Source organism: Culex pipiens, chromosome 1 (assembly GCF_016801865.2).
Source record: "Culex pipiens pallens isolate TS chromosome 1, TS_CPP_V2, whole genome shotgun sequence".
NCBI lineage: Eukaryota > Metazoa > Arthropoda > Insecta > Diptera > Culicidae > Culex > Culex pipiens.
Window position 1 is genome coordinate 15,614,261 of NC_068937.1, and position 12,394 is coordinate 15,626,654.

A 12,394-nucleotide genomic window follows, 5' to 3' on the forward strand; every position below is an offset into this window, starting at 1 on the left:
AGTCAGAAAATTACCAACACATTCAAAGTATGTTTACATGACAGCTGGATGTTTGTTTGCATCAAGTTTCCTATCTCTTTCCAGCAATAGTTTTTTGTCAGGCGACTTCTAGCTGGTTTTTTTTTACTGACCGCCCGATATGTCAGCCAACATACTTCGCAGGGCTGTGACAGCTCGAGCTCGATCATTGTTTGCATCAGGACACCGTGACGAGAAGTTCTTAATTTTTGGGTTAAATTATATTTTTTTTACTGGGCCTAGAAAGCCTTATATTTGATAATAAAAAAAAATCATGAAAACATCAAATATCGGCAACAAACAACAATTAATTTTCAAAATTTAAACAAAGACAATAAAAAAAGTAGGGAAATTGTAAATTAGTATTTTTTTCAATTGAAAAAAAAAGAAATGAAAAAACTGTTGATTGAAAATAAATTAAAACTCAGAAAAAAAAGAATAAAAGATATTTTTGTTGAAATATATAACAAATTAAATTGCAATAAAAACAATTCCATTGTTTGTATTGCAATTATAAGCTGTTGTTTTTCACCAATAAAACAACAATTTTGCAAATTTATAGAACCTCTAGAATTATTTCCAGACACACGTGCAAAAAATGTAAACAGTGCAGCCAAGCTGTCAAATTTCTAACCTAAAAAATGAGTCGGCGTAAAACCTAGTTGGATTTCAAAATTTTTTGAAGATCCCAAATTTTAATAAAAAATGATCAAAAACTCATTTCTTGTAAGAATATTTGAGCGAATATATATTTTAACTCTCCCTATTTTATGTCCTTTTTCTGGAAAAAAATTAAAATAGCTAACTTTCATTAAATGTTGTTAAAAGCAACCACCAGGTTCGCAAACAGTTCCGCAAGCGACAACCAGAGGTCGCGCACTTTTCTCCATCGCCTGCTTTGACGCGATTCTTCGCGAGAAAGAGAAAATGTCAAACCTCTGACAGCTCAAAAATCCCCACCACGCGGCGCTAGTGCGCCGCTTCTGATGACGATGAATCATCATCATCATCATCCATCCAGCGATGATGTTTTGACATCATCAATTTGTTTTCCTTTTTGCCCTGTGCATGCTTCTCTTTGTGTGTTTCTGTTTTGTAATGTCATGCACTTGTGTGCGTGATTTTTTTTATTCAGTGCGAATATGTTGATGAATGAATGAATTTTTGGGTGTTCTTTCAAATTTCAAAGAAAGAAACAAGATTAGTTTTTTTAAGCTTTATTTGTCATCCAGTAGTATATTTATTTGATTGAATAGGCGTACAATTCAAACAATTTTAAAAAATACACTAAAAAGCAGCGTGATCAAACATGTACTCTTCACTTGTCGAATGATAATTGCTCGGAATCGTGCAAGTGTCTCCTGTCCTGTGTGTTTATCGTAAGTGTGTCTGTGTGTCTGTGTGTGTGTTATGTGTGTGTATACATATAAATACTTATTAATGCGAATAAACCATAGTCTCTAACATTGCAAACTCGATATCGCGCGGAAGGCACCCCCTTACTGCTTCGGGGTCCTTCGCACCGACTCGTCGTCATCCTTGTCGCTGTCCTTCATCTTTTGACGGCCACCGCCACCACCACCGATGCCCTCGGGGACGCCCAGAATTTTCGCGACCTTGCTCTGCTTGGCCAGATCCAGCGCTTCCTTCTTGCTCCGCAGGGCGCAATCCTCGAGCGTGTCCGCCGCCTCGTACTTGCCCTGGCGTCTGTACAGCGCGCCGAGATTCTTGAGCGTCACCGTGACCGTCGGCGAGTCGACCTTGGCCGCCTTGTGCCAACCCCCGTACTCGCCGTACGGGGTGTTCTCGCGGTTTTTTAGCTTGTTCTCTTCGCGCTCCTCCGCCACCTGCCAGATCGGTTTGTTCTCGCCGTTGATGGTGCCAAACTCGCGCTCGTGGGCCCGCGTCAGCACCTGCTTGTACAGCACTTCCGCCTCCTTGTACTTGCCCTGCTTCAGGTAGCAGCTGGCCAGATTGTTCTTGGTCTTGGCCACGTTCGGATCGTCCGGACCGAGCTTCATCTCGTAGATTTCGAGCGCTCTTTGGTAGTAAATCTCGACCTCCTCGTACTTGGTCTGGTTCTGGCAGAGCAGGGCCAGATTGTTGAGCTGCTTGGCCACATCCGGGTGGTTCTTGCCGAGCACGTTCTCGCGAATCTCCAGCGCGCGCTTGCACAGCGGTTCCGCGTCCTTGTACTTACCACGCTTCCCGTACAGCACGGCCAAATTGTTCAACGTGGCCGCCACCGCCGGATGGTTCTCCCCCAGCGTCTTCTCACGAATGGCCAACGCATCGTTCAGCAGATTAGCCGCCTCCTTATACTTGTTCTGATCGCGGTAAACCAACGCCAAAATGTTCAACATCGTAGCCACATCCGGATGGTCATGGCCACTGGTCTTCTCCAAATCCTCCAACGCTTGCTTGCACAACGGAACCGCCACCTCGTAGCGACCCTGCGACGCGTACTGAATCACCAAATTGTGCAGTGTCCTCAACCTGGCCGGAATCTCGTAGCCGGCGTTCGCGTGGTTCGCAAACTGGTTCGCCGGCGTCGGACTCATGTTCTGCCGCTCCTCGGACTCATCCTCCGGGAACAGCTCCACCACCGGATCCGACCGAGACTTTTCCAAATTTTCCTCGTGCTCCTGGTTGTCGTCGTACTTCTTGACCGAGGCCATAAACTCCAGGTGCTTCTTTTCCTCCTCGAGCTGGGCGACCGACTGCTCCGAGGCCTGCAATTATAACGGTGAGGAAAAAAGCGAGATTTTTGTGTGAAGAAGGTGAATCGATTGCATCGGTGGGCGGGTATCAATTAACGGTTATTGTTTGTTTCGACTGATTGGTTACAGCGCATTTGATGGCCATTGACCGATGCAAGCTAACGTGACATAGTTTTGAAAATTTCTAAAAGTGAATTGTTGTACTACTTTAAATTTAAATTTACTATATTGTATAGTTAAAACCCCAAAAGGCAAAAAAAATGGGTTTTGACCCTCATCAAAACTCTACATAGAAACTTCTTAAATCTGATCACTCCACATTTTAAGCGATTGGTGACTTAGTTAACCTTTCCTACGTCATCCTGGCTTTGATATTGTGCTTTAGTTCGATCGGTCACACACGCAATGTCAGTGTCAGAGTCGGTCGGCTGCTTGAGTGTCGAGCTCGATATCGTTTGTTTCAACTTCGTGTGCGTTTACTGTCGTCTATAGAGGTGGGTAAAACCGCTCTTTTTTAGGAGCCGCTCAGTTTCGTTCGCTCATTAAAAAGAGCCGCTCTTTTGAACGTCTCTTTCGCTCTTTTTCAAAATTTGGATGAACAGAATTTTTAAGAATCGTGTAATTTTATAAGTTATTTCACATTGGACCTTTATAAATTATTTGATAAAAAAATAAAAACTGAAAACGAGAAGATGCCATTGGAAACCATAGGTCTTGGTGGTCTCTATGTCAAGATTTCTACTCGAACCTAAACATTCGAGTAATTGAATGGCATCCAAACTGAAATCTAGGATGCTGGAAAAATTGCTATTAATTTTAAGACTGCGTTTATTTCTGCAAGAATTGAACTAATGCTGATATTTTATTTGGAAAAAATATTCTGTGAACTCTTTTCTACATTATGATTTAATCGATAAAGTCTATAAACGCCCTAAGTTTAATCTGACAAAAGGCTTTATTTTTTCCAATATCTCTAAACTATTCAGTACATTTTTGGTAATTTTTTACAAGTTATGCAATTTGAAATGCTCATATTTGTATTCCGGTAATACTTTAATGTACCATCAGTTGTACAATGAAAATAAATTCATGTTAGCTTAGCTTGGTTGACCGTACTCTAGCCGAGCAAAAAGCTCGCAAAAGCTAGGTTGGCGCCGATAAGGAAAATAAATGCGTCAGGAATGTGCCGAATGACACATTACCACTCATTTTTCCTTTTGGTCGACTCCTCACGATCAACGGGGGAATTGGGGGAGGGATTTGATGATTGGATACCCTATAGAGATGCCTAAGAACTTTGACGACCTCCAAGATATCCGGATTTGGAAGGGGAAAAGGATTGATGGGATACTTCACCGACGAATGAAATAGTAGGCTTTGGATGGAAAAAAAATCATGTTGTTTAGAAAATCATTTACTTTTGGGATTCATTTTTATAAGCATTGAAATATTTGAAATTGTAGGGGGGATCGAAGCAATCTGTGCCCGTGGTCGGACGCGTTTTTGATTGCTGTCATTTTTTAACCTTTTTAATTGTCTTCAAAAGTGCAAAGTTTCTCAAAATCCGGAGATCTCGTTACTGTTTCCGGATCAACATTTCTAGAGTTTTTTTTTATTAGGTCCTATAAACATATGAAAGACAATAGTTTATTGGTCCTTTTCAAAAAAAACTCTGGATTTATAGTTTAAGTGGTGGAAGTGACAAGCAGAGTTTTTGTGAAATTTTTTAAATACGTCTTCCACGACTTGGAAGAGTTGCTCCACCGGAAGGAGATGTCAGCAGCAACAAGAAAGTCAGAAGCTTGTTAACCTCACAAAGTGGCCAGCTAGAGCGTTCCTGTGGTTCCACGTCTTTCAAGAATTGTCCAAGCAGATGTGGGTAGCGTTCATCATCCAGCCACTTTAAAGTTGTGGGTCGCTTGCATTCGTGCGGTACCAGGACTGCTGCCGGAGGTTCTGCTGATCAAGGCAGGAAATCAAGAGTTGTGAAGTTTCAAGTGTCATGCTGCGAGGCGATCGGAATTGAGCTGTTTACAAGATTCCTCGTATTTGGTGAGAGCTTTCCATTTTTATTTTCATTTGACACTTTCATCCACTCTAACATCCATACACTTCAGTAGACAAACCACGCCAATATTACTATATACGCGGTAGGGTGTTCCTTTGGTCGTTCGCTGTGATGTGGATTGCCTGCTTCTCTAATGAAGGTTCGACTAGAGAGGCATGCTTATTAATTTCTCGTCGCTCCATACCCTCAGTGACGTGATGGGAGCAAGGGCGTCTATACAAAGTGTCCCTACACCCGCTACAAATTTCCGGTGCTTGGGGAGGGGTTTCTTTTTATTCTTTGCGCCGGTATTTGTAGCACTAAAATTCGTGCAAAAAAAACTTATGCACGTGGGTGTACAGATTACGGAGTAAAAGATGATCGAATTGTTCACCTAGCGCTCACATGTGTTTCGGGACCAAGTTGCCTGCGGGTATGGGGATCATACATACATACATACATACATACATTGAAATATTTGAAATTGCATTTTCAATTCTTAAAAACAATATCAATATTACAATTTCTTTTGGAAATTCAATAATTTATATTTATAACAAACATCATGCCATCTTGAAACGGTTCCGGAGTTTAAAAAAGAATCGCTCTTTGAGCAGCTCGCTCTTTTTTTGCCCACCTCTACTGTCGTCGCTACTGTGTTAGGGTGAAAGAAAATTTTATTTTTTTAAATTCTCAAGAGATACCCCCTGGCTCGAATTTTTAGGTTTAGGCAATAGTAAGTAACTGTAAGTAGTAAACATTTGGATGTAAAATTAATTTTGGAATAAAAAAGTACTTTTGTGATTGTTTATAGGCCGTTTCAAATATTTGTCAAAGTTTATCTAGGGACCAAGGTTGTTAACGATGAAATTATCGAGGCTCGATAACGATAATTCTATCGGCGATAATCTTATCGCCGATAATGGACGATAACTAATTTTTAAAAAATTTCTAATTCTAATTCACAACACTAAATCATGTTAAATTTTCAATGCTTTTGCTAAAAAAATATTAATTGAACATGTAGTAAGTTTCAAAGTATAAATACTCTCAAACGAAGCGAAATTTGGATGCCTTTTCACTTCATTAGTTTTTTTTTAGAAAATACTAAAATTTTCCCAAAATACCGTATTCTTTGAATACTAAAATTTGCAATATGCGAAGCGAAATTTGATGTGCATTTTCAGTTTATTAAGGTTTTTTTTAATGAAACACTAAAATTTTCACAAAATACTGTATTTTTCGAAAATACTAAAAAAAATTAAATTTGCAAAGCAGGCGAAATTTTTAATGCATTTTCACTTTATTTTTAATTTGTAAATCACTGCAATTTTTACTAAATTTCGTAAGTTTTTGAAAATACTCAAACATTTATAATTTGCATGGTTTCAAACAAAGCAAAATTTTACTTAAAGAATACAAAATTTCAATTTATGTTTGATGCATGCAAATTATGAAAAATATAAGTACATTTGAGTGCAAATTATGAAAATTGAGTAATTTCGACTTACTTAAATACAGTATTTAGTAAACAATTTTGAGTATTTACACTTTGTAAAGTACTACATTTTGAAGTCGTCGTCGAATATGCCGAAGCGAGGGATGCTCATGCAGTCGAATATCCTTTTCTAAAACTAAATGATTAATCATTTTTTTTTTTAACAGCATGGTTTCAAGGTAATTAGCAAAAATATCATTAATATTTCCATTTATAGCATAATGCATATACAACTACAAACAAGAGCGTTTGGTACGGTATGTCCACGCATCCTTCCTCCCCTGTAGAATCTGTGAAATGTGATCCGTTCTCATAATCCTCTTTGCGACAAACACAACGCAGTAGGGCTGGCCGCTTTAATTTTTGTAATACATTTTCGGGTGTTCTCGGATGTACTGCAAATAATAATAATGACAAGAAAAGTGCTTGGGGCGTAATCTAATCACAAGACTTTCCACCATGCTTTCATCGGATTGGCTGCGTTTGTGTTAGATTAGATAGATTAGATTAGATTTAAAACGTACATCTTCAAAAAAAAAAAAATATTCTTAATAAAAGCATTGAAAATTTTACATGATTTGGTTGAATTAGGTAAGTCGATTTTAAAAAGATTTTAAAAATAAGATTATCGCCGATAGAATTATCGAAATAACAATAACGATAGAATTATCGTTATCGTTAGACGTTATCGACGATAATTTTATCGATTAACAACCTTGACTAGGGACATAAACTTAATTAAATTCCTCTCTACCTTGATAAAGAAGGGATGTGGCTTCTCCAAGTACATCCAGACAACCTGGGAAATATTCTCGCCAGACCTCTTTAATAATTACATCGCTCGGCCTATGCGGTAGCAACTCGTGGACACGAATTTGAACGGCGTCGTCCTCCGGGAAAAAGCGGTATGCGGAAGACTTGGCCTCTGCATCCTACCTTATGCCGGAGGATGTGCTGTTCGGCTAGATCCAAAGCTTCCTCCGGCGATCCTAGCTCGATAATGACGTGGTTTCGAAAGTTGTTGAGTCGGATGTTTCTAACTCTTTTTAGATCCAGTTCGAGGTTGTTGGTGATGAACTAGTCAATAACGACGGCGTTTCGGCGATATTTTGACATTGTAACCGATTTTTAACACGGCCCCGTCTAGGGGAAAAAGAAGAAAGGAAACTCGTAGAGGCTAGTGTTTTACGTCCGACAGCGGCAAGAACAAGTGGTCGTATGAACAATCATCACATACACATGACGAAATCCAATCTGCAACCCGCTAAGATCACCATCTCCATGCGAATGCGAAAGAAAAAAAAACTATCACTTGATGATGATTGTGAATGTGGGAATAAGAGATAGAGAGAATGTCACACGAGATTGTGTATCAAAACGAGAAGTGATCAATTCGTTTTGCTGAGAATTTCGCGATGGAACGAAGGGGAGGTGAAAATCGGGAGCTGACTTTTAGGGGCTTGATAATTGTTTTTTTATTTATTGTGTAATTCTAACAAGCCTCAGCTGTCGTCTGAATAAAATTTTTGCTTACCAAGTAATAGACATGTAACCAGTCAGCCAAATCAAATATAAATAAAACAGGATTTTCTTACCCTACATTTCAATTCACATTTTCAGAACTATAACAAACGAAAGTGAATGCTGAATGGTTAAGCGGTTAATTTAAACCATTCAGGCAAATAAGGAAACCTGCACTTGCTGCTTTAACCCGCAGTTCTGCAAGCGATAATCTATATCTTGACTTTTTTTTGATAAGGTCCTATAAACAAAAGTAAACATTGAGTGTATCCCGCTTACTCCGATGGACTTTGACATAAGGTGTGAAAGGGATACACTCAATGTTTACATTTGTTTATAGGACCTTATCAAAAAAAAGTCAAGATATATGCAATTAGAATGTGCGCAGAATCGTGCTCATTTATTCAGGCTCGACTCCCACAACCACTGCAGATGTTTTGGCTGCGCAAATACAGAAAAGTGGCCTTGGAAAAAAGACTCTCGTCTCGTCGCCTTGTCTTGCTGTTGTTGTTGTTATTATTTTCGTGGCACCCCTACACGACGGCGTCACGGCCCACGGCCCACTGAGAATTTTGGCTCGAGCCTCGACTCGATTCAGGCTCGATCTCGAGCCAGATCGACTCGAGGCTCGAGCCAAAATTCTCAGTGGGGGAAATGGTCGCAGTAGGCTTTCCCCCACTCCCTCGCTCACTCCTCCTCTCTCTTACCTGCAACTTTTGCTGTGTGTTGGCCAGTTCGTCCCGGAGCCAGGCGTTCTCCTGGCACAGGCGGCGCACCTGCGTCCGCAGCTTCTGCTTTTCCGCTTCGATGTTCTGCAGGTGCGAGGCCAGCACGACGATGACCTGCGCCTCCCCCAGGCCCAGCTCGATGTTCTCGATGTTTTGCCGGACGATTTCACGCTTGCTGCCCTCGGTGCCCTCCGACAGGTTCGACACCAGCGTCAGGTGCTCCACCCGGAGGGCCTCCAGCCCCTGGAGCACCGTTTTCGTGTTGGACACGATCTCTTCCTGCGTCATTTGGGTCATTCCGGAACGTCGTCGCCTTCGCCTTCGCACTCCAAGTCGTCAATTTTTGTGGCCACTTCACAGACACACCGAGGAGATTTCACGGAGAATCGGCCACCGGGGGCACACGCGCGCACGGACACTTTCACGGGAAAACGGAACACACTTTTTCCAGAGGGGCTGGAAAAAATACACACACGAAGTGAAAATTTTCTTTTCTTTTTTCGAGCAGCGAGCAGACGGACTGCAGCGAAGTGAAACTGTATCAATGATTAATTTTATTGAACTCTCTTCTCGCGTCGACGACAGTGTACCAGGGGGATGATGGGGGTGTCAAAGTTTGGGGAAATTTGACAGATAGAAACTTTTAGCAAAATTAAAAATGCAAGCGGAGACGAAGAGCAGAGTTCTTTTTTTATAATTTATTACCTAATTAAATCTGACTCTTGGATCTACTTAAAGTGATAAAATTTTACGCGAAAAAGTCCAACCATTTTACGTTTGCAAATTTTATTTTTAATTTTATGTTGGCTATGAAAATAGAATCAATTGCAGACCCCTGTACAAAGATGAAAACAACGAAGGCGACGCCTAGTGGCAAAAATGGCGTCTGACAATCTAAAATTGGTACAAAGACTCACGTTCAGGTGTCGCATCAAACTATGAATAGGGTCCTAAAGCCCTATGTCAATTTTCATGTACAACGGTAAAAATCACGGTTCAAAACCATTTCTAATCACTTTTTTGTTTATTTTAGTGCAAAAAAAGAAAAAAAAAACATGGATAAGACAACATTTTTTCGATGGATCAACTATAGTCCCCTTGGAACTAACCTCGGAACGAGCTGTCAAGTAGGACCTTTTCTGTCAAGAAGGGCCACGAAGTTATTTTTTAAAAATTGATTTAAACATACATTTCTAGAGTTTTTTTGAAAAGGACTTATAAACTATAGAGCAATCTACGTGCGTATGTATTGCGTGTATGTACACGAAAAAAAAGTGAGGTTAAATTTTGTCAGGCAGCAAAATCAAATGGTGCGCTAGTGTGCGCACGCGAAACGTCATAAAGCTCTATTGTCTTCCATATGTTTATAGGACCTATTCAAAAAAAACTCTAGATTTTAAATCTTGCGGGTCATTGTTCTCAGAAAAAGCTTAATTTTAGGACCCAATATTTACCAAGATTGTTAATCGATAAAATTATCGCTCCTTTATCGTCTAACGATAGCGGTAATGGTTATCGTTATCGTCGGGACGATAACGATAGATAATCTATCGTTAATTCGATAATTTTATCGCCGATACAGCCTTACCAAAAATCATGATTTTCTGAGTTCAATATCCCACTGTTTCATACGATTTTTTGAGTTCAGGTGCTACAACCATAAAAATGGTTATATGGGTTGAACTGAAAAATTCGTATGAAAAGTGGGATATCTAGGTTTTAAGCGAAGATGGCGTTCGAATGGTGAACGCCCGAAATGTCAAAATCAGCAGTAGCACCAACATTAGAAAAAAATGTGGCTGTCATGCCATGGCACACTTTTTCAACTGCGTGATTTTGACATTTCGGGCGTTCACCATTCGAACGCCATCTTCGCTTAAAAACCTCGATTGAACTCAGAAAATCATGATTTTTGGTTAGGTGTAAAAGACGATAAGTAATTTGTAGATATTTTTTTTTAAAAGGTCCTTTAAATACAATTTTCTATTTTTGCTTTTTGGATGTTTTTGAATACCCCTGACTCAAAGCGGTTTCAAAAACACCCAAAATGCAAAAAATGTGTTTATAGAACCTCTAAAAAAACTCGATATTTGAAAAATCTTTCCAAAATCGACTCAACCATATTTAGCAGGTTGAATTTCCAATGCATTCACTAAGATTTTATTTCATGAAAATGTAGGCGGTTTCACAGTATAAATACTCAAAATTGTTCACAAAATACCGTACTTTTTTAAAGTAGTAAAATTTTCATAATTTGCAATATTGGTATCAAACGAAACAAAAATTTATATGCTTTTTCACTTTTTTGAGTTTTTTTTTTGAAAATACTAAAATTATCAGAATATACCTTTTTTTTCGAAAATACAAAAAAAATAAAATTGCAATATGTATGGGTATCAAACGAAGCCAAATTTTGTATACTTTTTCACTTAATTAGAGTTTTTTTTTGGAAAATACAAAATTTTTCACAAAATACCGCATTTTTGGAAAGTTCTTTAATTTTATAAATTAGCAATATGAGAAATTCTGTACTGAAACCGGAAATGGATTTTATTTGTATTTTTTTATTTGGCTCAAACTTTATGAGGGCCTTTCCTATGACCAAAGAAGCTATTTTGTGTCATACAATTTTGGCAGCTGTCCACACCAAAAATGGTGCGTAAATATTCAAACAGCTGTAACTTTCGAATGAAATTTTTGATCAATTTGGTGTCTTCGGCTAAGTTGTAGGTATTGTTGAGGACTATTGAGAAAAAAATAGGTACACGGAAAAAAATAACTTGCAGATTTTTTAATTAACATTTTTTTTCTCGAATACTCAGTTTCCCAAAATACGTATTTTTTTATTTTCGAGATTTTTTAATATGTTTTAGGGAACAAAAACCCACAACTTTTGAGTCATAGAGAAATATGATCAAAAAATCTGCCACTGAGTAATAAAATTATGGAAAAAGTGATTTTCGGAAAAAAATATTTAAATTTCATGCAAAAAAATTTGACCTATTTTTTTATGTAAAATTGAGTTTGCAATCGAAAAGTACATAACAGATTTTTTGATAAAGGGATCCCACTTAAATTTTCCTGTTTCTTTTTCCTTAAGCTGCTGTATCTTAGCAACCAGAGGTCCAATCTTCAATGTCTCTAAGACAATTTTATAGCAAATTTCCTAAACTCCTAAAAAAACAGAAATGGTCACTCATGGTCACTATTTAAAAAAATCGAAAACTGCAAATATTTCGCTGAAATCAAATAATCGGTGGCTATAGAGGATTTGCAGCAAAGCTAAAAGACACATGTCGCCACCTATGAACAAATAGCGTAAACCTATGATTTTTAGAAAAAATGTTTTTTCACCTTCAAAATCAACATTTTTTATAAAACTTATGCCGGATTCGGATAAGAAAAATTATTTCCAACATTTTGGTGTACAACCTTCCAATAAAAAAAAAACCTCAATATCTAGAAAACGGAGCCCTTAATCAAAAAATCTGAAAAGTACTTTTCGATTGCAAATTTAATTTTACGGAAAAAAAAATTAAGGCAAATTTGTTTTTGCATTAAATTTCGATTTTTTCAAAAAATCATAACTCGGCGGCAGATTTTTAGACCATACTTCTCTTTTGCTCAAAAGTTGCGGGTTTTTGCCTCTAAAACATATCTTGACTTTTTTTTGATAAGGTCCTATAAACAAATGTAAACATTGAGTGTATCCCTTTCACACCTTATGTCAAAGTCCATCGGAGTAAGCGGGATACACTCAATGTTTACTTTTGTTTATAGGACCTTATCAAAAAAAAGTCAAGATATAAAAAATCAAGATTTTGGGAAACTGAGTTTTTGTGAAAAAATAGCCAATTTTTTT

The 12,394-nt window shown here is 38.3% G+C and overlaps 1 protein-coding gene across 1 annotated transcript; it reads right to left on the reverse strand.

The window, feature by feature from the left end:
* Positions 1-1,429: 1,429 nt before the first annotated feature.
* Positions 1,430-9,088, reverse strand: LOC120417699 (kinesin light chain). Its single transcript, XM_039579845.2, has 2 exons — positions 8,512-9,088; positions 1,430-2,750 (listed from the first exon to the last, which is right to left on the reverse strand). Exons 1-2 carry the CDS (start codon positions 8,827-8,829, stop codon positions 1,518-1,520), a joined length of 1,551 nt encoding a protein of 516 aa, XP_039435779.1. The 5' UTR covers positions 8,830-9,088; the 3' UTR covers positions 1,430-1,517.
* Between the last annotated feature and the right edge of the window lie 3,306 nt (positions 9,089-12,394).